The 26,298-nt window shown below is 41.1% G+C and overlaps 1 protein-coding gene across 2 annotated transcripts; it reads right to left on the bottom strand.

Annotated features, from left to right (window-relative positions):
• Positions 1–577: 577 nt before the first annotated feature.
• On the bottom strand, positions 578–25,336 carry OPRM1 (opioid receptor mu 1; the record flags this gene model as incomplete). Of its 2 annotated transcripts, none has more annotated exons than XM_080615242.1 (4): positions 578–1,930; positions 8,719–9,239; positions 10,190–10,542; positions 25,002–25,336. In XM_080615242.1, the coding sequence occupies 4 exons, from the start codon at positions 25,334–25,336 to the stop codon at positions 1,712–1,714; spliced, it is 1,428 nt and encodes a 475-aa protein (XP_080471368.1). The 2 variants fall into 2 exon arrangements, with proteins under 2 accessions (XP_080471368.1, XP_080471369.1); XM_080615243.1 differs by lacking the exon at positions 578–1,930 and adding an exon at positions 2,412–2,450.
• Between the last annotated feature and the right edge of the window lie 962 nt (positions 25,337–26,298).

The following is a 26,298-nucleotide window of genomic DNA, read 5'->3' as shown; positions in this document are numbered from 1 at the left end:
AAACACAAACATTTTTATTAAAGGTTTACAATGCAGATACAGAAGTTGTCTAGTAATATGCTACTTACTGTGAAGCACTAACAATGAACATTCAAGTCTTCTGGAAAAAAACAAGACATTTTATTTATTTTTGCTAATGCTCTGCTAATAAAATTTACTTTCTCATATCCTTAGACTATCTAGGCTGCAACAACATTACTACTGCTAAAAATATTCACAGTCAGGTTGCTCAATTAATTACCAGACCATTGAAACTGAAAATATCTCTAATAATATTAGGCTGCCTGTTGGCAAGTCATAGCATTTTGTCTATGAGCTTCATTCCATCCTAAGTACAGAAGAAAATAACAGTTTCAATTTATTATGAAAATTCTGTGAAAGCTGATGAACTTTTGACTGGTCATGAAGCTATGATTTTTAATGAAACATATTTCTGGTCTATCAATGAAGACTTTCCAAATATAATTCAGTGTAATTCAGTTCTGTGAGGTTGCTGTATGTGAGCATGGCAAACTACTCAGAAACCATCAGATTGTAATGACAATGTATGACGTTAATCCATTTGTATTTCTTGCATATTCTGTGTTCTTGTTATCTAAATACTGCTATGGAGTACAAAACAGTATGTCTAATTCTTCCTAGTGCCTGTCCTTCTGCCATTTAAAAATTAGATGCAGAACCTCTTACAATGGTGGTGACTCTGGTTTAAACTTTAATGCTGACTATGAGGAGATCCTGCTAAACTAATGCAAAACTAAATATTGAATCCCTATGACAGCACAGTGGAATTTTCAATATAAAAGGAAGAGTTGGGGGAATAAGGCACTTCTGCTATATCTGTTTAATATTCTGCTGATATACAAGGCTACACATTTAGCCGCAACACGGTAATGAAACTCAAATATTACTTTTATTTACAACTTGCAAGGATTTAGCCTTCAATCTTTATTTCACAGTCCATGGCAGAAACAAACAAGTTCACATTAAAAGCATACTGTTACATAGATTTTAACTATGAAAATAAGAAACACATTTTGGCTGAAGAAATAAAAGACAAAAAAAAAAACCACCTGTTCCATTGAGTTGTATTTTAGAATACACTTAAATTCATCAAAGTACATTTTCCCCTGATTAACTACTGATGATTTATTTACAAAGCAAGTAACAAATAGTGGCTAGAAAATACATTTCACCACAAATTATCTAAATGGATATTTCTATTTTTCGTACTAGAAAACAGCTAAGGTGGTATTTACTTCATTACAGTGTTTCTTTCATAAATCTTAGTGTGTTTCTGCAGCTAATACAACATGGAGATGCAGACTGTATTACATTAGTTAGAAAAAAAAAAAACAGATTATGGGTTTGGTTAAGAAAAAAATCAATGCCTAGCAAAAGGTAACTTAAAAAAACCAACACACCCAAACCCCACAAAAGGCCTAATGCATTAACTGCTCCAAGCACTTCACATAGGGACATACAAATTCAGAATCTTGCTCACAAGGCAGCTGAAATTTAAGAAACTATTTGAAAGAGAAGTAGTCATCAGCCTGTGGTAGCTCTGATAGGTTTATAGCTAGATTTCTATTCACATAGGAATTTGTTAATAGAGTCTATGCTGTTTTGGGAATCATTTGGCAGTCAATAACAACATGGAATAATTTCATTTACATATTTCTTTTAGAAGAAATGATAGCTCATTGTTTTGATTTTAAAGTTGGATTTTTTTTTTTTTTTTGATGTGAGAAACAGAAGCAGAAGGTGAAGCTTGGAGTTTTGGTTTTCTAAGTAAGCACGGAAAGAAATATTTTCCCGTTGAAATTGTGGAACATGCAATCCTTGTAAGAGCAGATCTCTTGAACTGCAAATATGTTGTTCTAGATGATCTTGTGAGACTCCAGCACACAAATAACCTGCACAGAAAACATCTCTACAAATAAATATTAGGAGTAAATCAAGTAACCAACAATATTACAATTTCATTTCCACTTATTCCTCATCATTAAAAGCTCACCTTCATTTTCCAGACTACAGTTGTCTAGCCTTTGGATTTTTGTTCCCAACCTGTTTAACACCTCTGTAACTTGTCAAGAGCATGTCAGATTGCTACAGGTACCGTAGCTTTGTTTTAGGCTAATGTTATGTATTCCTGGTAAACATGACTTTTGAACACTGGAGCCTGGCAAGCCCCCATATCTCTTGGCTCTGCTTGCTGTTAAGTTTCCTGCTTCTGTTATGCACAATGTAGAAGTACTGCAGAAGCAATTTTTGACAGAGTGGAAAAGCAGGCACTTTCCTCTGGTACTTTTTTTAGGGAAAGTGTATCCTACACATTCCCATAGCATACGGCCCAGACACATTGTGGCACTGGTGTGCAATTGGTTTGAGAGCTATTGAGGCAGGAGACCCTGTCACGGCAGTGGAGTAGTTTCAGCTTCTTGAAGTTCCAACTGAAAGGAAAGAAATTGCAAATACAATGAACGTTTACTTGATTTCTTCCCACCCACAATTTTTTTGTGTTTGCATGTGTGTTATTTTGATTTTTTTTTAAGAGGAATTCACTTTTCATTTGCAGCTATTGTCCTGCCCTATACAGCTAAACAGGTAGTCCAGAGAATAAGGCAAGACTATGCCTTTGTCATGAAGCAACAAAGGCAGAGGAAATGATCATAGTAAAATTTCATATCTGACCTTCAAAGTCAAAGAAACATTAGCAGAACTGAAACTTGAATTAGAATTAAAATATATATCATACCAAGCCAGTTATCTTTCCAGAGGGGAACTCTCGATGCATTTTGTGAGTATGGAAGGATTTTGCTCCATATCTGTATTCTTTTTGTAGCAATAGCAGGGGAGTTAGTATTTTAGATTACACATTCTGTGTTCACATCAGCATGTTGGCCAACTTTTGGATTTGCAGTTAAAGTCTAGCTTAAATTCTGTGTGAGATGGATTTATATCAGCAAACAAACCTAACAACCTCTCAGCCCTGTTTGTCCACAGTATCCATGTTAAGTCTTATCTGCATACAGACCCAGTAGCACCACAGATGTTTTCATCAAAAAAACCTGCTTATTGCATGGCATGTCCTGAAAGCTGGCAACCCTTTTTTATTGTCCTGCAGCACTAGAACCAGTTAAAAACAGAATGGAAAACACTGCAAATAAAGGATTTACAGTACATAACTGAGTCAGGTGAAGCCTGATAGAGAAAAGAGAGGGAATGTGCTCCTGTAAAAGCAATGGGACATGAGTAAGGACTTTGGAGCAGGGAGAAGAAAAATGCATTTTCTAACTGGATTGATTTTCAAAAATGGTCAGGAGAGTGGAGAATGTTAGGACTTCTGACTGGGAGATGTATTTCTCCAAGGCCACAACATAACTGAAATGCTTGTTCAATTTAACATGCTATATTTAGGGATTTTCTGTATTCTGTATTGGGAATATTTCTCCTCAGCTCCTTTTGTCCTTTTGACCTGATCCTAAATGTGAATGTCACCGTCTTTTGGAGAAGTCTAGACCCAGGAATGAAATTTGAAGTCCATATTCACCTATGTTTATGATTAGATAAAAAAGCATTTCTTTTGAATTTTTTTACCAAATAACTTTTTCTGATTTGTTAAGAAGAAAATGGAAATGTTTTGTTTCTCATTTATTCTAATTCACAGTTTAAGAAATGCCAAAAACGCAGGCAACCGTAGAAGTCATTTAGTTAGTCCTGGTCCTCATAGAATAGTTTATTCTTGTTACCTTTCATGAAATAGTCTGATGAACACATTCTGTTTTCTCTGCTACCTAGAAGATTCACAAAGGGCCCATGTCAGTGCAAGTCAGCTACAAAAGAAAGCCCAGTTTTAAGGATCTGTTGAATTTAGACATGCTTTTCATAGATGTCACTATCTTGTCAGAAATGGCCTTTATGAGAAATCAATACTTTATAATTATTATTGAAATACAGCATTATTGACAAAGGAGATATGTCAGTTTTCTCAAAAATACACAGAAAGGTCATTCTCTATTAATACAGATAGATGTGAATCTGCCAAGAATCTGGCCAACTTTTATCACGATTCTGCATAGGACTTGCCGGCATTTCCTGTGTTTGCTTGCAGTCCGTCATATAGCACTAGGAAAATTAAAATGTAAGAAAGTACTTTCTTCATTTATTTAGTCAAAGCGAAAGTAACTTTCCATTTTTCCTTGTTTCAACCAGTTTTTCTTTAATATCATTTTTATTTCTACGCATAGCTGCCAGTTGAAGAAATAAGGGAAAAGTTTCACAACTGAGCACAAATGGAACCATAGAATGGTTGGAGTTTGAGGGGATCTTGAAGATCATTTAGTTCCAACCCCCTGAGCAACCTGGTCCAGGGCTACGGACATGTTCCAAAATACCAGGACTGGTTAATGAACATATCTGAGGCCTAATTTTCAGCATATATGAAGGATTTGTAACTTCCATTATGGTATTTAGACACATCAGTGGTTAAGGAGAAAGCATGGGAAGCTAAAATTACAAAAAAATAGTAACATAGGATGACTAAGTAGTCCTGGAAATGTGCCTATACATAATTTGCTTAGTTGCTTGGATACATTAAGGTGAGGATGCTGTAAAACTTAAATGAGTCACAAAGAAACTATCTCAGTGGAACAAATTGAATTTTTCAGATTTCTACAATTATTAATAATTCATTTACCTAAGTATTTAGGATTATTTTTTAATTAACAGATAGATATCAATAAAAATAAGAAGTATTTGGAAAACCTATTTTTCAGGGAAAAAAGCTATCAATTTTTAATTAAAAAAAAAGTCAAAATTCTTATTCTCAGAGAAATTAATACAGAGTGTCTCTGTACATCTGAATTAAAAGCTATTTCAGAGTAGGTTTTTGCTACACCTTGCTGGCAAGTTCTTTGTTATGAATCAGGTTAATGTCAATGACATCAAAAGAACCTCAGCCATTTGCAAAAGCTAGTATTTGGTTTTTTATTGCCATTCACTACTAACATTGAGTCATAAAGACATAAGCTCAAAGTAAGAAGGTTTGCTTTGCCAAGCAATTTTTCCAGGATTCCATCACTTGTAACTCTTGTTCTAACTCTTCAGGCAAATGCACTACAAGATTACATACGCCTACCAGAAAGTTAAAGTGAACCATGCCTTTAAGCTTACTTTGGAACAAATGTAACCTATGCATTTTACTGCAAGAGTTAGTTGAATGTAACACAGGATGCATTCCCCTGCAGATGTGAAACATCCGTCTTACAGCTCTTCCAGTTTTTGCATGCCTGATTAGCCACTGTCTTTTCTCCCCCAGAACTCTGCTGCTACACTGAACACCTACAATGTCTATAAATGCTCACACACACCATCAGTGTTATGGATCAGATGCTATTCTCTGCAGGTGAAAGAATCTGCATTTCTGAAGGAGTTTTGAACTTGTTCAGCTCCTCCACTTTTTGTATATGCAGAGAAAACAATAATTTAGCTCTGAATCTAAATCTTTGGTAATGTCAAAGAACCACAGAGTAGGCCAAAGGCACATGATAATGCAAATATTTATGATGTTTTCTGTTACTTCTTTTGCACTGATAGAAAACACAGTTGTTCCTTCCACCAGTGAATGCTTATTAAGTGCTGTAAGAGTGTGAGGCCTTAAGCTGTTCAGTGATTGAGTGTTTGCAGTTCTTATTAACTTTAGCAGGAGTCAAGAATTCTCACTTGGCAAAAAAGCAACTTGTAGAACATCTGTTTCTTCAAAAATGACGTGTAGTGTGCTGAGTACTATAAAGCATTGCAATGAGAATTCACATCAAATGCTCTCCAAGGCCTTGTCTATACAAGAAAGAGCATGTCAGTGTACTGGCATAGATATATTAGCTGGACTTTCTCGTACAGAAAGCACTTACCTGTGAAAAGAAAGCCCTGTCAATAGAATTTAGAAAAGCTCACTGAACAAACTGTGGTTTGTGTTTTTTCTTCCTCTCCTTTTCTGAGAGCAGAAGATGCATTCACCCTAGGGCTTTTTCTGTTTAAAAAAATATAATAGTAAAAAAAAAAATACCAGATGTTACACTCATAAGTATCATCCCAGAGAACGTGTTTAGGGCAGATTACTCCTACAAAACTGTCTGTCATTCCGCTAGTAGCAGACAACAAAAATGTTGTCTCCTACAGAATGCTTGCTGGGAAAAAAAATCAACAAAAACTGCTGTTTAATATTCAAGTTTGAATGTAGCTTGTTGTGAATGCATTCTACAGATGTTGTGAAGAGTGAGAAAGACTGCACCTGATAGCTGGTATGATGTACTGCAGGGAGCGCAACAGCAAGATGGCTCAGGTCAGCAGTGGGCAAATATCTGCACATCTAGATTATTCTGCACATCTAGCAGAAATAAACCAGTGGCAGCAGCTGCAAAAGCAAGGACTGCAGAGATGGTGATAAGGGATGTGAAATTGCGCCCATTTATAACCACTTCAAATTCTTTCAAATACCAGACCATGCAAAGAGACCTATCTACCCATCTATGAGCACATGAGCTTCCAAGTGTTGACTTCTTCTCCTCAACCTGTGGGAAAATTGATGGATAGTAGCTAGGAAGAGCTACCAAAGTAATCAAAGCTGGGTAATAAAACAATTTCTTACAGCTCTGCACACACCTTTTCTGTTCCAGGCATACTGGCTCTTTGCTTCAGTTTCTTTCCTTACTGCCTCACTCAGACATCATTCCTAATATTCTTCTTTCTCTGCACTCTCCCTCTCACCTCTCTTTCCCTTCAGAGGCTTCCCTTTTAACTTGTCTTCACATGTGTTCATCTCAATTTTTTTCACCACTATTCCCTGAATGGAAAAAAACCCAACCCAACCAACCAAGAACTCAACTATGTGACTAGCTTCCTCCATAGTACCACAATAACGCTCACTTCACTTGCTTCATCCATCCCTCCCTCAGCTGGTGCGGGTCTAAAGATCTTTGTGAGAAGGATCATCTTCTGTGTTTAGTCAGTGCCCAGGGAAATAGACTTAAATTTCACTCAGTCTACGGACAGTACCACATTAATCTTTGCTAAGGGTAGAAGTTTAGAAGGCTTCAGTTCTCCTAAAAATAGTATAAAGTTACATAACTAAATGCAGAAAATGGGTACATATACACTGCACTGTAAAAAGTCAGAATTTTACTAGTTATAGATACAATCCTGTTGTCAGACACATGCAGAAAATTGATTTCACTGACAGTTACAAATACATTATTAACAGTTGAACCTAATAATTTTTTGCTACATCTAGTAACTACTACACCTATATATATATACATATGTGTATGTGCCTACCTATGTCAAGTTTGGCAGTTCTGCTCCACTACCAAAGTGTGCCTAAGTACTGAGCAGGTGCTAACCAATTTCACAGGACACAGCTTGGCACGTATGAATTGGATGCTGGTGAACAACAGTACCAACTGCAGACACTTAATAAGGTTTCTCCTTTTAGCCCTCCCCTTTTCTGGAATGATTACTATTTTGTCTGTTTCGAGATAGTAATGTTCTGATTTGGGCTTTTAGGCAGCAGCTGAGTGGCAGGTATGCAACTGCTTTCATGAGAAGCCATTGACTTCTGCACCTCAAGGAGGCAGCTAGCTTGTAGATGAAGTGGCAGCAGTGAGAAACTGGTGCAGGAGCAACCTAAGTGTATTGCTGAAAGGTGATACAGCAAGGAATGAACTAGGCTTTTTGCCATTTGTTCTTTTTAATGAATTGCAGGGACAAATCAAAAGTTTCCTAGTGCCTGTGATGCGCTTGAGTTGCTTTCACGACTGTTAAGATTTGCTTTCATGTTTTGCTTGATGTTCACTGAGGGATAAGGATTGGAAATTCTCAAGACTAACCACAAGAACACAGATGTTGGACATGTAACAAAAGAGCTTCTTTGTAAAAGCTCAGCAATAGCCTTAATAAAAAAAATATCTATTTCTCTTGTATCTGCTGTGCTGTAAAATCTCAAAGGCTCATACTTCTCAGAGGCTTTTTCTACATGGAAAAGGTATATGCTCACTATATCTTATATGGCAAAATGGCACAATACTCCTTAACATGTGTGTATATATTTCTATTTTTATATACATCTCTCTCTCTACCTCAAAATCCACCTTAGCCAACACAGATAATTATCTGATCCAAGAACTGAATATAGACAAGCCTTTGCCTACTTCTTGTATGCGTTCCAAGACAAACAAGGCCACACAGGCCTTCTTTGTACATCAGTCAAAAATGTACAAGCCCAGTTTCTTCTCTTTTTTTATTCACTGCTGCAGTGGGAGAAGAAGTAATATCTGTTCTCCCCTACTCCTGTCTCCATCAGCAGACAAGGAGTCTGAGTAGAAAAATCTGTTATCTCCAACTGGTGTTAAAGCAGTCACCTGTTGTAAACATCCTGCAAATGAAGCAATGTTTTGTGTGCTTTGTATATGCATGCACACTGTACCCGGTCATGCAAGGTACTTTTGAAAGCCCTCAACTTCTGAGCATCAACTAGAGGACAGAACAACTAGCACCACGCAGGAGTGGGGTCTTGTGTATGCATACACCAATTTCAAACATAACCTTGAAGGTGTTTAGACCTTCAAATAGCTACAGATCAGTATAAACTGTAACTTCAGAATACATGTCATCTCCAAGCTGGAGGCCTGGATCCAGAGATGACATCTCCACTGCTAGTCATACCTGATGGTTAGTCCTGTCCACAGTGTTGGCAGTGGATGCATGGTCACGAGTGTTTTGTCGTACTCGGGTGGAATTTTGTTGCTCAATGGTTGAAGAAGTGGGGATGCAGAACTCTCTGAAACACCTTTTGAAATTCTCATCTAGAAATGCATACAGGACTGGATTAAGGCAGCTATTTGTATACCCTAGGGCAATACAGAAGTGCCAGGAAACAGTCTGGAAAGTAGTTTCTGGGATGTTAACCAGGGCTTTAATGATGACATAAATGTGGATAGGAGTCCAGCAGACAATAAACACCGCCACCACTACAAGAACCATCCTTGTGATTCTCCGCAGGTTCCTGTCCTTCTCTTTGGAGCCAGACAACATGCGAACGCTCTTCAGGCGTAAAATCATCAGCCCATAGCACACGGTAATGATGAGGACTGGCATGATGAAGGCAAAGATGAACACACAGATTTTCAGGAGGTTCTCCCAGTACCATGCAGGGTGGGAGAATGTTAATGTGCAGTCAATAGAGCCTGGAGAAAAGGGAAAACAGCAAGTAAGAACAAGTGGGTCAGTTTTTCCTTTGTTTTTCTTTAAACTGTTTTTATTATATATCGTAGGCAAATATATGAAGATTTACAAAGTAAACATATAAAATGAAGCAATCCATGACCTGTCATTGGCACAAACACTGATAGGACACACTGCTAGAAAATATGTATGAAGTGTGAGTTACAAAAAAAAAGTGAAGTAACATGTTCTCTTCTGCATTTTTTTGCTTGGGATTGCATATATATTGGGCAAGAAAGAGTTGAATTGTCATAAATGCTTAAACTTTGATTCATTTTCACTTTCAGTGTACAACCTGGTGAAAAGAAAGATATTTTAACCATGCATCTATTCAGAGTCTTGGCATTTCAGGGCAATGGGGAAGAGAATGATGTGACACTTGGTAACTGCAAAATGGCAGGTTTGGATTTATGTTGAGATGCTATCACTTCATGGAAAGTCTTGTGAGTACCAGTGATCCCGAACATGCTCTTTGTCCTGTATTGCATCCTGCCAGACTACGTGCAACACATCTATGACTGCAAACTTCAGTGGACTATCCTGGGTAAAGCATAGGCTTCTGTACTGCAGGGCAGTGCACAACTGCTCCACAGCAGAAGGCAGGCAGGCAGAGATACTTTTCTGAACACTATGGTGACTGTGTTGGGCACCAAGACTCACACGGACCTCCAGAAGCAGCTGGAGCTGCCTGCTATATAAGACAGATCATGTTCAGTGATGTGTCCAGTCAACTACAGCCAGATGCAAAAGTGCTGAAGGGGTCCATTGGTACTGGCACCCGCTCTATACAGGTTGGAGGTCAGAAGTTAATTCAATGCCTCATCAGTTAAGTGAAACAATGCAGAAAGGAGTTTCAACATCAAAATACTCAATTTTGATACTCAATACTCAAAGGAACGAAAGCCGGACTTACCATGCCTGTATTTAGTGGTTGCCATGAACATAACTGGCAGGCCAATGGCAGATGAAAGGATCCAGTTGCAGACATTGACAATTTTGGCATTTCTGGGGGTACGGAAATCAAGGGCCTTAACTGGGTGGCATACAGCTACATAGCGATCCACACTCATGGTGCAGAGCGTAAAGATACTGGTGAACATGTTATAGTAGTCTATGGATATAACAATCTTACAAAGGATGGTACCAAATGGCCATGTTCCCATCAAGTAATTCACACTCTGGAATGGCAGGGTACTTGTTGCTAGGGCATCTGCCAATGCAAGATTGAAAATATAGATATTGGTGGCAGTCTTCATTTTTGTGTACCTAGAAAAAAAAAAATTAGCAAAGCATGTAAATGACCACAGCTAACAATGTTAAACAAAACTGAATCCAGTACACCATCTGTAAAGAACATCTTTCAATCAAACAAAAAGACAAGATGATATTAACCACATTCATTGAATGCATCAATGGAACTACCACTCTGGGTGTATCCTGCAGCCCTTTGCTTCAAGCGGGAATGCTCGCTCTGCTCCACAGTACCTACTTTGTCAGAAGGGTCTTCAACCTCAATTGCATGCCCTTCTTCCTAGGTCTGTGCTGCTAACAACCCCCAAACCACTTCCCGAATTTTGAATATGTCACACTTCAATCCCAGCTTGGCAGAGGGAGCTTTCTGTTTTAATTCCAAATTCCTCCTTAGTTTCATCACATATTTGAAGAGCCCTTTACTATTTCAGGTCTGCTGCATTAGCTGAGCAGCACTTGAGATCTGCTTTTTATGAAAATGCTATACTTTTGCAGTGTTACAACGACTGTTCCATTCCACTGTACTGTTCCTGGTCATGCTGCCCTGCTTCATTGCAGCCAAGGTTGCTGGGCACTGTGGCCACCTGGCTTTCCAGAGGTTATATGGCCTGCTCATTTGATAAAGCTTCTTTCTGTTTCTGCGAAATAACCAGTACTGTGTCTGATCAAACAATTTAAAGTTTATAGAGAGATTTGCAAGAGGAATAGACCATCTGAAAAGACCTTTCAGGCCAGGGAAGACAAAGAGTAAAAACCAGTATTTAATGTTCTGGGTTTTTTTTTTCTGTCTGATCTCTTCAGAACATGAGTCAGCTGCAAAAAAAAGCACCCCAGTGACAGGGCTGTGTAAGCACATTTGGAACTTTTTTGGTAGGGTGTGGAGAAATGCAGACTTCTTGCTGAATGGATCTAGATGGCTTCTATGATATACATCTGAAGAAATTTGTACTGGCTTTGTTCTCTCATTTTCTAGCACTGTGCATGACGAGCCACTAACAACCCTAATTTCAATTTAGGTGTTTCTTTAAAAAGGATTGTTGAGTAGACCCAAGCTCTTTCTTGACTGCTGCTTTGAGAAGTTATGATCTGAGCATGATACTTGAAAGTTTTAAATCAAACTTATATTCTAAAAGTACTCTAAACCCTTTTCTCACAGAGCACTCCATTTATTCAACACCACTGTAACATTAACTTGGGGAGAGGTAGATGCTGCATGCATTCACACCTCTCTGTGCTGGGAATTATTTAGAAAACATGTACAGGACGGCAGTTTGGGAGAGGTACACAATAAGTTGCATCTCTAAAAAACAGTTTGAAGGGAAGAGAAAATATTTTCTGGGCAATTTGCTGGAGAATCTTGCAGAGAAGAAATGAAAACAGCAACGTTTTTATATTGACTTTACCATTGCCGAGAATGAAAATGTTGTACTAAGCCCTCTTTTTGCCTTGTCTCCTGTTTATCAAAAATGATAGACCTCTACAGGTCTGACAACAGATTCAGGACTAGCTAAAATTGTGCCCAGAGAGTTAACCTGGAGGTTTGATTGCATAGTGAGCTGCTCAGGGAGCAACAGCAGCAGAGGGACAGTGGCTCTCATTTCTACACAGAGGAGAAAAGGCGATGAGGATACTGTGCCCTCATCCAGACTGCTGATCCCTACTCATTCATTAGCTGATTGCCCTATCTTTATAGCTGGACAAGAAAGCACCCTTAGGTATGTATACTGCTCAGCATTCCTGCCATCACACAATTCTGGCACAGTTCTGTCTGGAGAACACATCATCAGATCATAATGAAAATGCATTTTTTATCAGCAATTAAAACCATTCTTACGATTTAAAGGGAATGCTTGAAATAAATTTATCAATCAATATGGAAATGACTCTCAGGTTAGCATGCCAGAGGATAGAGAGGGAAAAACTCTGAATAAGTGGAATAAAGTTCCTTCACTGGGACTGGCATGGGCCTTATCCTGCTTTAAAGCTGTACATTTTTTGGTTTTGCGATCTTGCTTTCATTGTCAGTTTAAGCATAAAAGTTCTTGGACTTATTTTGTTAAATGGGCTCTACAGGCTATTAATGAGGGATTTGACTTGACGTACTCTGTAATCTTTATATTACTAATCATGCTGTTCTTACAAAGAAAGGAAGTAGAGCTTTTATGGTGATAGTATTTACCTCCACAATTGCCTGATCAACAAAAGCCTACTGAAATTCACGATATTCTTTTCAGTGAATTCCATGGGATTTGGGTGTTTCTCTGTATTGAATATTTCAAGATTTTATAAAGGGCTTATTTCTGAAAGGTACCTTTTGTTAAATATGGTTTTTTACCAAATAAGTAGATTATCAGTGTCCTCAGGATTATTTTTTTGGTACAAACAAACAAACACTGAAGCAACTCATTAAAAGTAATTTTAACAGCATGAAAAATAACAGTCCCTCTCTGTTATTATGAATGGAGCTCTTCAAAGTTTCCATCTTAGTTGCTATTATATCTTTTGCTAAGGTATCCATCTACCTATTTGAACAAGCAGCACAAAAATTTCCATCATCCAGATATACATGTGTATGTAATGAAATTTCTGCACTTCAGAGGGACTGGATTTTGTATGTAATTATACACAAGAAACCTGTATGACATAAAATACCAAAAATACTGTGTTTATAAGCACACTTTTAAGCAGATACTTCTTTCATGCTTTCATTCAAGGCAACTAGAGAATCTAAAAATGAACAGATGTGTAAAAATGCAGATGTCTTAAATGCAAACCTGTGAAAATATGAATGATGGTATTTAGATTACATTGAAATTTCATCATGTAAGCCACTAAGTATATTATATTTTGCATGACAGTTAGCAAGGTTGCAAGTGAAGGCAGAAGTTGGCTTTGGGCAACATTACTTTTATTTTTACAGCTCTAATAGATTAGAGAGACTATAATAGAGGATTATTAAGAGAGCAACCAGAAGAGCAGTATTGAGCTAAATATTCACCAAAAGAATAGTGCTCTTGATAAATATTCAAATTAATTATGCTCATAACACTGATACTAGTATTCACTTTCTAACTCCTTGATGCAGGTTTTGTATCATAAAATATCTATTTTTATGAAGCATTTTTTTGTTGGTAGTTAGTAGATGACAGATCAGGTTTACAACAGTAGGAATATAGAATCATAGAATCATAGAATAGTTAGGGTTGGAAAGGACCTTGAGATCATCTAGTATACTTTATTTCTGTTTAGTTCTGTAGGGAAAACTCAGTCTTGCCTTCATCTTCAACCCAGCAAAGCTTTAAAATACGCTTGAAGTTTGAAGATATGAGCTGTAGAGGCCCTCTCAACTGGGATTGGCTTGGAATAAGATAAAGCAATAGAGAAAAATATGCAAATCCTACTCAGATAGTCACCAAGTTCCTAGCATTCAAGGATAAACGGAAAGTCTTGAAATTACCTCTTCAACTGGCAGCCCATGAGCCACTTGTAGTTTGCAAACCAAAGAAAAGGTTCGCCAAGCTAACCTAGAGAGACACTCAGCTCCATTGCACAAAGTGTAACATCTTGAGCAGGAGCCACGAGCACCTTCCGTTCCACCTCACAGCCATGTAACAAGAGAGATGTGAGCACATCTTTGTGCAACGTGCCACAGCTCTGTTTCTGGTCTACAGTCTCCAAAGGTTTAGTCTCCACCTTATCACCTCCAAAACTTTTGAAGAGTCTTTTCCTTAAAGCTTCCATGGCTCAGAAGTAAAGAACAAGTAACACAGAGACCATCTCTTTTCTTAAAAAGGAGCAAAATTTTAGTTTGCATCCCACTATATCAAAAGCTAATAGACACAATTGGTATACTGCCACTTGAGTCTTGTCCCTACTGCTTCCTGGACAAGCTCTTTACATCCTTGTGGATTACTGAAATATATCCTCTTCCAGACCCTTCAGCCCTTCTACACCAGATCAGTTCTATAGTTTCCTTGTACCACTAGGCTTGTGCAAAGAAGCCAGAGGTCCACGTTTAGCCCAATTAATATAGTAATATATAAAATTACGAATCAATTTGAAAACTTCTCCTATGTGAATAACAACCGTGAGAGGAAAAGCAGAAACCGCCTTTTGCACGTAGGAAATGGGCTGGCCAATGATAGATTGGTAATAAGTACTTTCAGCAACACAAAGGCATGCAAGCTTTTGTCCCACAGAATGCTAATTTGGAGACACTGCTTCAACTGATCTGTGTTTAAGCTCAATGCAAAATGTATGAAAAACTGGCTTAATTACAGGAGATCAATTGCAGAACCCAGTCGTTCATGACAATGTTTGGCTGCTGAAGGAAACAACAGCCAGCAATTAGGTCTTGCATACAGACGACCTGATGTAACTCTTATTGATGCTTGAGGAGATCAGGTTAGCATTTCAAATTCATGTTCTCCTTGCATAAATGACTTGTTAAACAAACGAAGAATCATTATGTGCATACATTAGATTAGCTGAGGTCTCCTTGGGTGGGAGGATATAAACATGTTAAGTATGCCTAGCTGAACCAATTTAAATGAACATTTATTTCCATAGCTTTTCTGGTGCATCTTTATACACAACTCAAAAACAACAGGAAAGAGGGATTTTTTTTTTTAATGTGTGTGTGTGTGCTTTCTTGAGATATACTTTCAGTTTTTGTTGAGCCCTTAAAGCTTTGCAAAGGTCATGTCGTATCCAGGACAGTCTGGAAAAACCCTCAAAAAATTCTTCTGTTTGCCAATCCAATTAGAATGTTTGACACTGAAATGAAGTCTCAGCTAGGCCATATTCTGGAAAGTACCTTTGAGCTGAAGGGTCTCAAATGATGGACTTAGCTGATGACTATCCCGTTTTTTTGTTCCTTTTCTTTCTTTGCATGGTAGTGGGTTTCTGTAGAATGGAAGACCCATACTGTATCTCAGCCACAGATAAGACTTGTGTTGTGGCAGACCGTTACCTATTTAAGTTTTGAAGACATATATATTCTGGATGAGTCTAACTTACCTGTCTGGGAGCATATGATTTAATCAGCGTGAAGATTTATTTTTGATTTTTCTATTCATGAGTACTTCAGAATGCCTTAAGCCATTAAATTCAAGAAATGGGTACAAGCACCATGAATTTTTGTACAACCCTTGCATGTTATCAGGCAGTCAGGCCAACCAGATTGGAGGTTCCACGCTGTGGTTAACAATCTACTCGTTCTTTTGATTTATGTTTTTCTGAACAGGAAAACAGCAAACAAATAAAAAAGCCCCAAACCTCCAACAGGTTTAACATTATACCAGAAAACGTTCATACTTTGCTACAAAGAAATTGTGAAATCTGCAGCACAGTCACTTACTTCCTGCACTGATCCTGAGTTTGGGGTAAAAGCTGAACTGGGGATGGGAGAAAGGTTTCACTGCCTTTAAGAAAGACAGAGGCAGTGGCTGTTTCTTCCTGTTAAAGCCTTGCATCCTGACTCCCAGCATGGCACTACGCGGTCACTGCTATGACCTGTGATGGTGTTTAATTACAGAGATGAAAAAACATATGAATATCAAGCATCACATCAGGTGTCAAGGCATGACACAGTACGATCTAAAATCTCAAGGCCCAATTATTTGACATGGTTGGGAACACAGCAAGGCCTTCACATACAATATGCTGGAGCAGCCTTCCCCTCCCTTCCTCACTCACTGGCAAGAAGGTGTCCATTTTCTGAAGGAGTCTGCATGTATGTGCTGAATGTGGATCTGAACATAGGGCAGATACCTACTGGACTGTAGTTGCTTCAGCTGCTACCTCTTTTCTCCCTAACACTTTGTTCTTGAACTGCCAAGTTCATTTTTCACTTTATTCTCCTCCACAGCACAAACAAAATTAAGCCAGAATTTCACCAAGGTTTACTTCCCTTGGGTTATTTTGCTAACATCTTTAACTTCTCAGCTTGTCTCTTCCTCGCACAGGGGCAGTGTCAAGTGATGTGCAGATCCACCAGCGTTTGCTTACAGGACCCAGGCAGGTGAAGTAACCAGAGCAAACAACTCATGGCTCAGGGCCATCTCTCCTGTACTCAGCACCAATTAGTGACTTCTCTCAGACCTCAGCTTTGGGAGAGCTAAATGAAAGCCTTTCAGGCAGAGTTAACTTTCTTCAGACTCTGGTGTCAGTCTTTTTGGGAATGCTGTGGCACCAAGAGAGCTGAGAGAACATCTGAGTCATTCTGTTTTCAATTAATTACAATACTGTGTTGGCTTTTGGCCAAAACTCACTTGTTTTCTTTATGGCTGGTCCTGCTTTTCTGCTGCTGAAAGGCATCTTATAGAGGTCCTCTTTCTGCTATTTAGTTTAAATCAGTGAGTTTCATCCCTCTGCAGAGAAAACAAAGCAAGCTTCTTTCTTTGTGAAAAATAGTTATTCTGGGAAGGAAGGCTGGTCCCTTCCCTCCATGTCTGACTGAGAGGATTAACAAGCAAGGATATTACTTCAGACAGAAAACACAAACTCCACAGTAGTTGTAACAGGTAACTAATTATTACTTCCTTCTTATTATTTTCATGCCTTTTTTAATTACATGTACATGCAAAACATCCTGGCAAAAATCTGTACAAAATAAAGCTAATTTGATTTCATTCTTTCTCTTTTTTCAAGAAGGGGTGTGTGTGTGTGTGTGTGTGACACCAGCTGAGAACAGGTTTTTATACATATATCAACCTGCCATACAAAATTTTTGATGTTGCAATGTCTTATAACTCCTATTACCCTAATTTTTTTTGATTTTCCCCCACACCATAAAAAGCTACATAATGATAAAAACCAAATTACAATAGTATGTATGATCCAATGCCCAAATGGTCATCTGCTGGGACACTTCCTCCCCTTCCAGGCTAGGGATGGAAATGGGGGAAAAATTATCTGCCAGTTATTCCAGAATGTAATCTGGCCTGTTAGTTAAGCCACCTCTAGCTGTGTTTGCCTGGTGCTGAGACATGTATGGGTCTCCAGTAAAGGTTGCTGTTTTCGCTATTACTGTGTAACACTTGTCTCTGGAATAAATCAATGGTGCTAAAAGGCAAACTTCAATATATTGCAATTATGCAGCAGTAGTTGGTTTTTGCTGAAGTTTTTGCTTTGCTAGGAAGACATGGAAATGAAAACTGTCATTGTCTTCAACTTAACCTTATCGCCTCTGCCTCCAGGGAAGCATGATTGAGAGTAAAACCACTGACTATGTCTATAATAGCTGCAGTGACATTTTTCTAGGGTGGACAAGTTAACAGCTATTTTCTCTGGGTTCCAGGTGCTGGTGCCCTCCTCCTGGTTTGCAGACTGATCACCTCAGGTGAGGACTGTATATGAAACATCCTCTGCTCAGCAGGGAAGAGGGCAGGGAAGCTTTTGATGACAGTTTTACTGCTAGTCGATGTGAGATCCTCAAAGATATAATGGGGAATAGCAGTGGTAATCCCCCCCTGATCAGAGAGTATCAGGGAGGTAGCATGGGGCTCAAGGCAAGGCCATAGACTGTACAGATCAAAGCAATGCTAAGTATACAAGGCATGGTCTCTTGCATGCATGAGACTGGGAAGCTGTCGAGTGTGTCTGGAAAGAAGCAACAGAGGTGAGACAAAGGGACTGGAGAGAGAATAAACACAGAGGGAAACTTGCCTGTGATGGGGGAAAGGAGAAAGTAGGCAATGGTGGATGGAGGCAGACATGACAGGAAGGAGAACAGTTATGTGTTTTGAGAAGACCAGATCAAAACTACCGAGAATCATGGATGACTAGGATGAGATTGTGCCTGGAAACAGGGCTCTGAGGGAGGTACCAAGACCTTCACCTTATGAAAAGGACTTGGGTAACTGGCTTCTTGGATGATTGTCCTATAGAGGCAGCACATCCCAGGGCTGGAGGTTCTCACCACACAAGGGGAGAACAGAAGAAGATACCCTAACTGGTGCTCCCTGTTCCCCCTTAAGAAAGAGATTTCTCTCGGCTGGGATTGCTCCATACGACACAATGAGGAGGAGATGGTCACACAATAAGGAGGAGATGGTCTGTTTCACACAAACATTTTTGTTTTGAAGTTTTATTCCTGATCTGAGATGCAAGATCTTACAGCTGATAATTGAACACTTCTCAGTAAGAAGGTGGAAAAAATATGCTATTTTATGTCTTTCACAGTTACTTGATTAGCTACAGACTGTCATCCCTACCTTTTTTCATCACGTAAATTCAAAGGAAGGTATAAATAAAATTTAGAAGTGTTTAACATTAAACGAATGAATGGGAATGCTGCTTAACACAGGTGGGCTAAGCTGTGGAACTCCTTGCTAGTGAACACTGTTAAAAGCCAACTTCCAAAAAAAAGAGCAAGGGCTTTGAAGATAATGATAGCATCCCCGTTTATAATACCAGAAACCCAAACTCCATGGCATAAACCAAAGAGGACTCAGATGGTTATAAAAATAACTTTATTTGCGATCACTCTAACCATAACAATTCAGAAAATAGTTGCTTTTGGGTTTCAAAAGAATATAATGAGTAGATTTGTATTTTGAGAGAATCATAACTGGAATCACAATGAAATTTTTTTTTTTTTTTTTTAATATCTGTCAATCAGAATCTCTACAACATCCACCTTAGGACACCCAAGCTTAAAAATAACCAACTTCGAATTTTTAACAATGATTCAGGATTCTGAAATTTTACTTGTTTTTGTACTTTACTTTTTCACTTTACTGTACCGTACTTTCTTTGTACTTGTACTTTATTTGTTTCAAAACAGCTCTGTTTAGGAGTGGCAACATTTGTGACCTTTTATTTCCAACTTTATTTTTGATTCTAATTTTTTGGGGACTGCTGCATGTTAGAGAAATCCACAAAATCTACTGAATAAATGCTGATGCTAAGTGCATCTTAGAAAGTCTTCTGGCAGTCTAACAGACAGTTAGAAGGATTCTTACATACAAATAGATTCTTACATTGTCTTACATAACAGACAGTTAGAAGGATTCTTCAATTTCTTACAAAATTACATATTACTTAGAAAGATTCTTCCACTTTTGACAAAAGATCAACCACTGGCTCTAGATGGAAAAGAGGTTAGTAAGCTAGACAATGAGTCTGAGCCATCTGGGCTTACATCATGTTACATCTGACATTTTTGTAAATATGTCACCTTTTGATCTAGAAAAAAACTATAAAAGCTTTCAACAGCATTCAGCAAAAGCTACGCCTGAGGATTTGAAAAAGTACTGTAAGTTGAAATAAAGCAGTACTTCAGGATTATGTTACCTAATGAGCTCATTAGTAATTAGCTTGCTAAAAATTACATAATATATGCTTACAATATTTTCTAATTTTACTGAAGCCATGAAAAGTTGGCACAATTTGACTTATTTTTATAAGAACATTAAAACCAAATCAGGAAGTGTTTAACATTTTTCATGGGAGCCATTATCAAAATGATACTCCCGGAGAAGTGCAGTGGGATCAAACCAGCTTTTTTAAGAGTTCTTGAGTGAGAGGGGATGTTTTCTGCCCAGAAGTGCCTGGTGGCAGCCACCAGCAGAGCAGGGGGGTCTCCCCTCCTAGACCAGGCATGTGTCCCATGTGTGACAGCTCACTGGAACCCAGGCCAGGCAGAGGGTGGCACAGGGTCTGGAGACAAGTGTTGGGCTACAGAGCTCTCACTCATCCCACAGTCACCTCTGCTTCCTCAAGGAGATGGGGGTTATCCCCAAGTTGCAGGTTCATGTATTTTCAGGCAAATTTTGACCATGTCTGTATTAATAATAATTATTTTTTAACAAGAAAATACAAAGGTATACATGCCATTTAACTGTCTGGTTCTCTTGATCTTGGGGCAGGGAGGGGAGCCGCTTGCCAGTCAAACATTTACTCACTAGCAGAGGTTGGTAAACTTCCATCACAGTGTGCAAACAGGGACACCTCAGCATAATATGGGATGCTGAGTGAGGGTCATCCCCTATGCTGCTCATCTAATTCAGCTTCTACGCTGTTCTTGACCAATCCGACTCTCTCAGTTCTGTCCCCAGATCTGCTCTGACTTGTGCAGGTGAGCAGCATCAATTCACAACTGGCATGACTCGTTAAGGCTGCTGTGGCTTTACTTAACAGCTCTTAGCAATGGGGTGAAATCTTTGCAGAACAGTGGAACAGGCAGGACACACATTTGCATATGCAGTGGCATCCAAATGCAGAGAAGGTCATGCAGCTGTGGACAGGAAAGAAAAGAACGAACATTACGCATTTCTTGGTTTCTAAGTTCCCTGATCTGTGATGCTACAAGAGATGCTGTCGGCCTGCTTTCACACTGCATTCATAACTCCATGTCACTTTAAAAAGTATCCCTGGTTTTTAGAAAAACTTGCTTTGCTTCAGCCACTTTCAAGCTTGTGATAATTTTCAGTTTATTCCTCTAACGGACTCTCTCTGTTTTCTATCTTACGACCTCTTTCCAAATTCCTCACTTTTCCCTTTTTGTGTATTTATTCCTCTGGTGATATCAATGCTTTCTACAATGGAAATTTCACTCTAAATTCTCTCCTACTTCGTAAAACTGTTTTCCTAAAGTGTGAGATGGGCTGAAGTACTTTCAGTACTTCATTGCTTTCTGTCTGTCTGTGTCTGACTGCACTGTCTTTCCCAGATTAGATGATATTTCAGTCACAGCTCTTTTTTTCAAAACACTATTAAGTGGCTGTTTTGAGAAATACGAAAAAAAATCTCTTTGTTCCAGAGAGGACTTCTTTCCCTGGTCCATATCTTTCTTTATTTATTTAAAAGCAGATCAATTGTTTGCTCTAATGAAACAAGACATTTCCTTTCGCCTGTGAAGGATCATGGAGAACCTGAGGCCCCTCTGTTTATGGTATGTGACAAAATTAATAGCAAAGCAATGAAGGAATCACTTTTGACTTGAGTGACTTTAGCGGCTGTTGGTGGAATTACAGTCCTCTCAGGGCACTTGGCATCACATAGGCCTGGGGCCTCAGAAAGCTATTCCTCCCCACCAGACCAGCAATGCTGAAGATTTTCATCTATGATCTATTACAGTTTTCCAGCATATTGCCTTAATCACAGGGCATATTCTTCTTCCTACTCTAATGTGTGACTAATATCCCACTGACTTGATGAGAAAGCTGGAAAAGCTTATAGATTATGGTGTAAATTAATTCACTACCACATGGTACTAATCGTACACTGTCATGTTGTACTCCGCAGCAGCTAGAAGCAGCATTTGCTGTTGACATAGCCATAACAACACTGTATTCATATCAGTAATTTACACTTACACAAAGCACATGAGGAAAATAGGTAATAAAAAAAATCTACAGATTTTTCATATTACAGGTTGGCAGTAACACCTGACTATTATTGCTGTCACTCAGAAGGCATTTTTTTGTACTTGACAAAAGAAATAGCTCAGTGTTAGTAACACGGGGTTCAGCCTCACACACTACAGCTGTAACAGGTAAATATCAATTCAAGGATGAGAGTATGCAGCTGAACAGGAACCATTTGGGAGAATGGGTGGATGAGAATGCATTAATTATATATATTGAGGGATGTATAAATTGGAAATCCATGGACCTGCTTTGCGTGAAGACCCTGATTTTCATATCAATAATGACAATACATTTCTAACTCCCTGATGGACATGTCTGCTTTCTGATCTCCAGTTGCCTCAGCTGGGGTAACAGCGTGGCAGTGTGGACTGACAGTGACAGTTCCACAACAGGCAAGTACTTAGAATCATAGAATTTGCATGGTAAATAAGAAGCACAGACTTGCACTGCTCTGGCTCCAAACCCAAGGATCTGCTTCATGCAGAACACTTTTAAGAATGTTTATAAGAATAATAGAATTATTAAAAAATATTACTAAAGAAGCCAAGCATTAGATATTAGCATGCAGCACACTGAATATGAAGTCGCTGTTGCTTTCACTGGGGCTGGATGCTGAAAGGTGAGTAGGGGCAGAGTTTCAAATATCTAAGCACGTACCTCACAACAACTAGTATTTTCAAGGCAAACTACATACCAATATCACTTTCCAATCTTATTTCTAGAAGTCTCAGTTTTTCTCAAAATGAATACGAACTTCAATGTTTTGTTCTTTCTGAGCAGGCATGGTGTGAAAGGTAGATAAAAGGGAGCATTTTATGATGCCAAATTCAATCCAGCAAAAGGTTTGGCTCCTATCTGTAGCTGGATCCAAGGATACACAAATGTGAGCACACATGCTCACCATTTCATGTATGTGCATATGACTGGCAATACTGTCATACAATACAGGTTGAAACAGGAAATAAATTACAAAGTTCCCTGCTGCTGTCCAGATACACTATACCTACAGAGAAGCACAGAAAAGAAATGCATTTTTATGTTGCTTAAACCACAGATCCTATTCAACCATTAACATGCAAACTTTTTCATCCCAAACTGTAAACAGCTGCATGACATCAATTGGGAAGGAACCAAAAGCTGTACTTGCACAGGAGACCTGGGTTCAGTCCTGCCTTTGCTATAGAATTCCTGGATGGTTTTGGAGAAGCCATTTAATTCATTTGTGTTTTCCTTTGTAAAATGACAATCTATTTTTGCTTTCTTCTATTTCTTCTGGCTTTTGTTTTTAAGATACAATCTCAGGCAAATACACTTTCTTTAGATAGAAATCTAAATGCAAGCGCCTCATTCAATTTGGCTTTGTGGTACAAATGTAATTCCATTAATTAATGTAAGAAATATAAATGTAGTATGGGTTATGACTGATATAAATGTATAATTTGAGGGACAACCTGTGGCATATTTCTCTGCTGACAGCTATCCTGGCTTTGTTACAGTGTGCATCTGCTTTTCCTCCCAGAGGAATGCATTCAATACAGCTCAGTCGATTGCAGTCATGTCCCTGCTCAGAAGCCTTTTCTGCAGCTCTATCTGATGCACAGAGATAGCTCGAGTCTCAGACTGACCAAAACCACATCGCAGAGGAGAATCTCCACAGCTCCGTGCATTCAGAATGCAGCCTCTAAAGTATAGTTAAACTCATGAGGTTCCAAAACTACTGTAGTTTGAACCCCTGATGCATATTATGTGTTGCCATCAGGTCTCTGAGCTGCACAGCCTTTGCAGTGACATCTCATCTATGCAGGAGTCATCCTCCACGGCACTCTACCTTGACCACAGTCCTCATCTCTGGCTTTCCACAGCTCTGGCAGGGCTGAGGCCATCCTGATGCCACAGGCCTGCTGAGCATCAACCCCTGCTCCTGCCCGACGGCTCCCTGCGGCCACGGCACCTATCCCCGACAGCTGCTACCCCTATTCCTTGGGAAACACTGCGCAAAGGGAGAAGGTACACCTTCTAGGCCTGGGTAATCTGGAAGCGCTGGGGCTGCCCCGGCACGGAGGGAGTGCGCCCGTGGGGCACCCCGACAGCAGCGCCTGCTGGGCTCAGCAGGGCTCAACGTATCCTGGATTTGGAAACGACGAGCAGCCTCGAAGGACGAAAAGCTTGATCAACCCCGTCCCGTCGCTTCCTGCGGCCCCGCTCCCGTTCCACCCCGCTCCCGCTCCCGCCCCGTCGCTCCCGGGAGGTGGCAGTGTGCCCCCACGGAAGCGCCCGCCCCGCTCCCAGCGGGCAGAGCAGCCCGGTTAATATCGCTCTCACTCGTTTTCCACCCATTTATGGGTGCGGAATTTCTCGCGCATGAAAGGCACACTTGTGAGCGATCTATAAAACGCAGGTGGGCTTCACGGTGAGGGAGTTGCTAAGTGCTGCAAAAACGGGTTTACGGACAGAGGTCGCGATCCTGGCGTATTTATTACACGTGTATACGCATATTTGTACTAATACATACATAAAGGTGTATGGATATAAACATATATCAAGACTTGGTGCAGAGGATCTATAAACTCGGACAGAGAGCAGGGTTTAGCCGCGATGCCATTTACATTTTGCTTATGCGTTTAGGGTGGAAGACGCGTGGATGCGTGTCGGGTGTCCGTATGCCACCCCGAATCTGCACAGTCTCATAGACAGCGGCTAAGGTCCCTTTAAATCCTCCCTCCTCAGCGGCCAGATGTGGGATTTGGGCCTCGTTGGCCAGAGCAGCTCGCAGAGGTGCTGCAGTACGGAGGGTCCGCAGAGCATCCCCGCACCACAGCGGTTTCTGAGGACCGCCCAGCCCAGCCGGTCCTCATGGCCCCGCCGCAAGTTTCCCTTCCCCCGTCACCCGCTTTCTCAAAAGCCCGGTTGCCTTTCCTTCCCTCCCCCTCTGGGGCAGAAGCCCCTACGAACCCCCCAGCAAGAGCCTTCGCGCTGCCTGCCGGAGTCGGACCGCAGCATCCCCCGCCGGGACGCCGGCAGCAGCCCGGCTCTCCGGGCTGCGCATCCGCCCCGACGGCAGCGGCCGTGGTCCGCGGGGCAGGGCGCGGCGGCACTCACCTGACGATGACATACATGACCAAGAAGTTGCCGAAGAGCCCCACAACGCAGACCACGGAGTAGAGGGCCATAATGGCGATGGCCGTGACCACCGAGGGGCCACCGCCCCCGGGCGCGCAGGGGCCGCCGCCGCCCGCGCTCCCGTTGGCGCCGCCGCACGGCTCGGACCGGTTCCAGCCCGCCGAGGTGTTGCCCCAGGCTGCCGGCGGCGCGACCGCGCAAGGGGGCGCGGCGGGGCGGCAGGCGGCGGCGGAGGCGTTGGCGGCGAAGGGCACCTCCAGGGCGCCGGCGAGGAGCGGCGCGGAGCCGTTGCCCAGCAGGTAGGCGACGGCCATGGCGCGCAGCGGCGTCAGCGCGGCCACGGGCTCTCCGCGCCCGACGGCTGCCCGGCGCAGTTAATGTCGCGGTGCTGCCGCGGTGCGCTGTGCCGGGGAGGCGGTGGCAGCGACGCCCGCCCCGACGGAGCGCCCCGCCGCTGGCTGCGGGCACATGTGTGAGGCGGGGCGGGGCGGGCAGGGGAGGAGGGGCCCTCAGCGGCGGGAGCGGCTGAGGCGGCGGGGAGGCGGGGCTTTCTCCCCGCAAGCTCCCCCCCCCCGGGCAGGTGGGGCACGGGCAGCTCCCGTCGCGGTCACCTCCCGGGTGAATGGAGCCTCCTCTTGGCGCGCTGGGTGCGTAGCGCCCGTCGCGCCGCTGGAAGGCCCGGGGAAGCGGGAGCGCTCCAACAGGTTTCCCCTTCCTTGCGGGTGGCACTTGATAGCAAAGCGCTCAAAATGTTTCCGAGGGCCGCAGGCACGGGTGGGAAACACAGAAAGAACCGGGAGAGGCTGAGGCTGAGGAGCGGGGAGGGAGGAGATTAGCGATTAACGTAATGAGGCAGGGATCTTGAAAAAACGGTATCTTCTGTGATTATAGAGATTGCTGCGCCTCGTGGTGAACGGTACAACACCATGCTGGAAGGGTGATTGTCATCAGAATTGTGCTCTAGAAATGACTTGGATCTCCTGGATCCTCAGGATTTTCCGAGGCCTTTCTGTTCCAGAGCCCTAGCGATACTCTCCCCTAGACATTGGTGTGATTGTTATTGGATGCGGTAACAGAGATAAGGAAGACATCAAAACTGTTCTCTGAACTGTACTGCTTGACTCGCACACTGCTTCTTTCTATTAGCCCATTTCTGTGATTAGGTTGTTTCAGATGAACGGGGAGGTGTGTCTCCAGGAGCACCTGCTGAATGGTCAATCATTAATTATTAGGATTTAGCTCTTTTCCTGTCTCACCAATGAAATCAGAGGGGATC

Source organism: Psittacula echo, assembly GCF_963264785.1.
Source record: "Psittacula echo genome assembly, chromosome: 4".
Classification (NCBI taxonomy): Eukaryota; Metazoa; Chordata; class Aves; order Psittaciformes; family Psittacidae; genus Psittacula; species Psittacula echo.
Note: the sequence above shows the minus strand (reverse complement) of the source record. Positions and strands in the feature narration are given on the sequence as shown.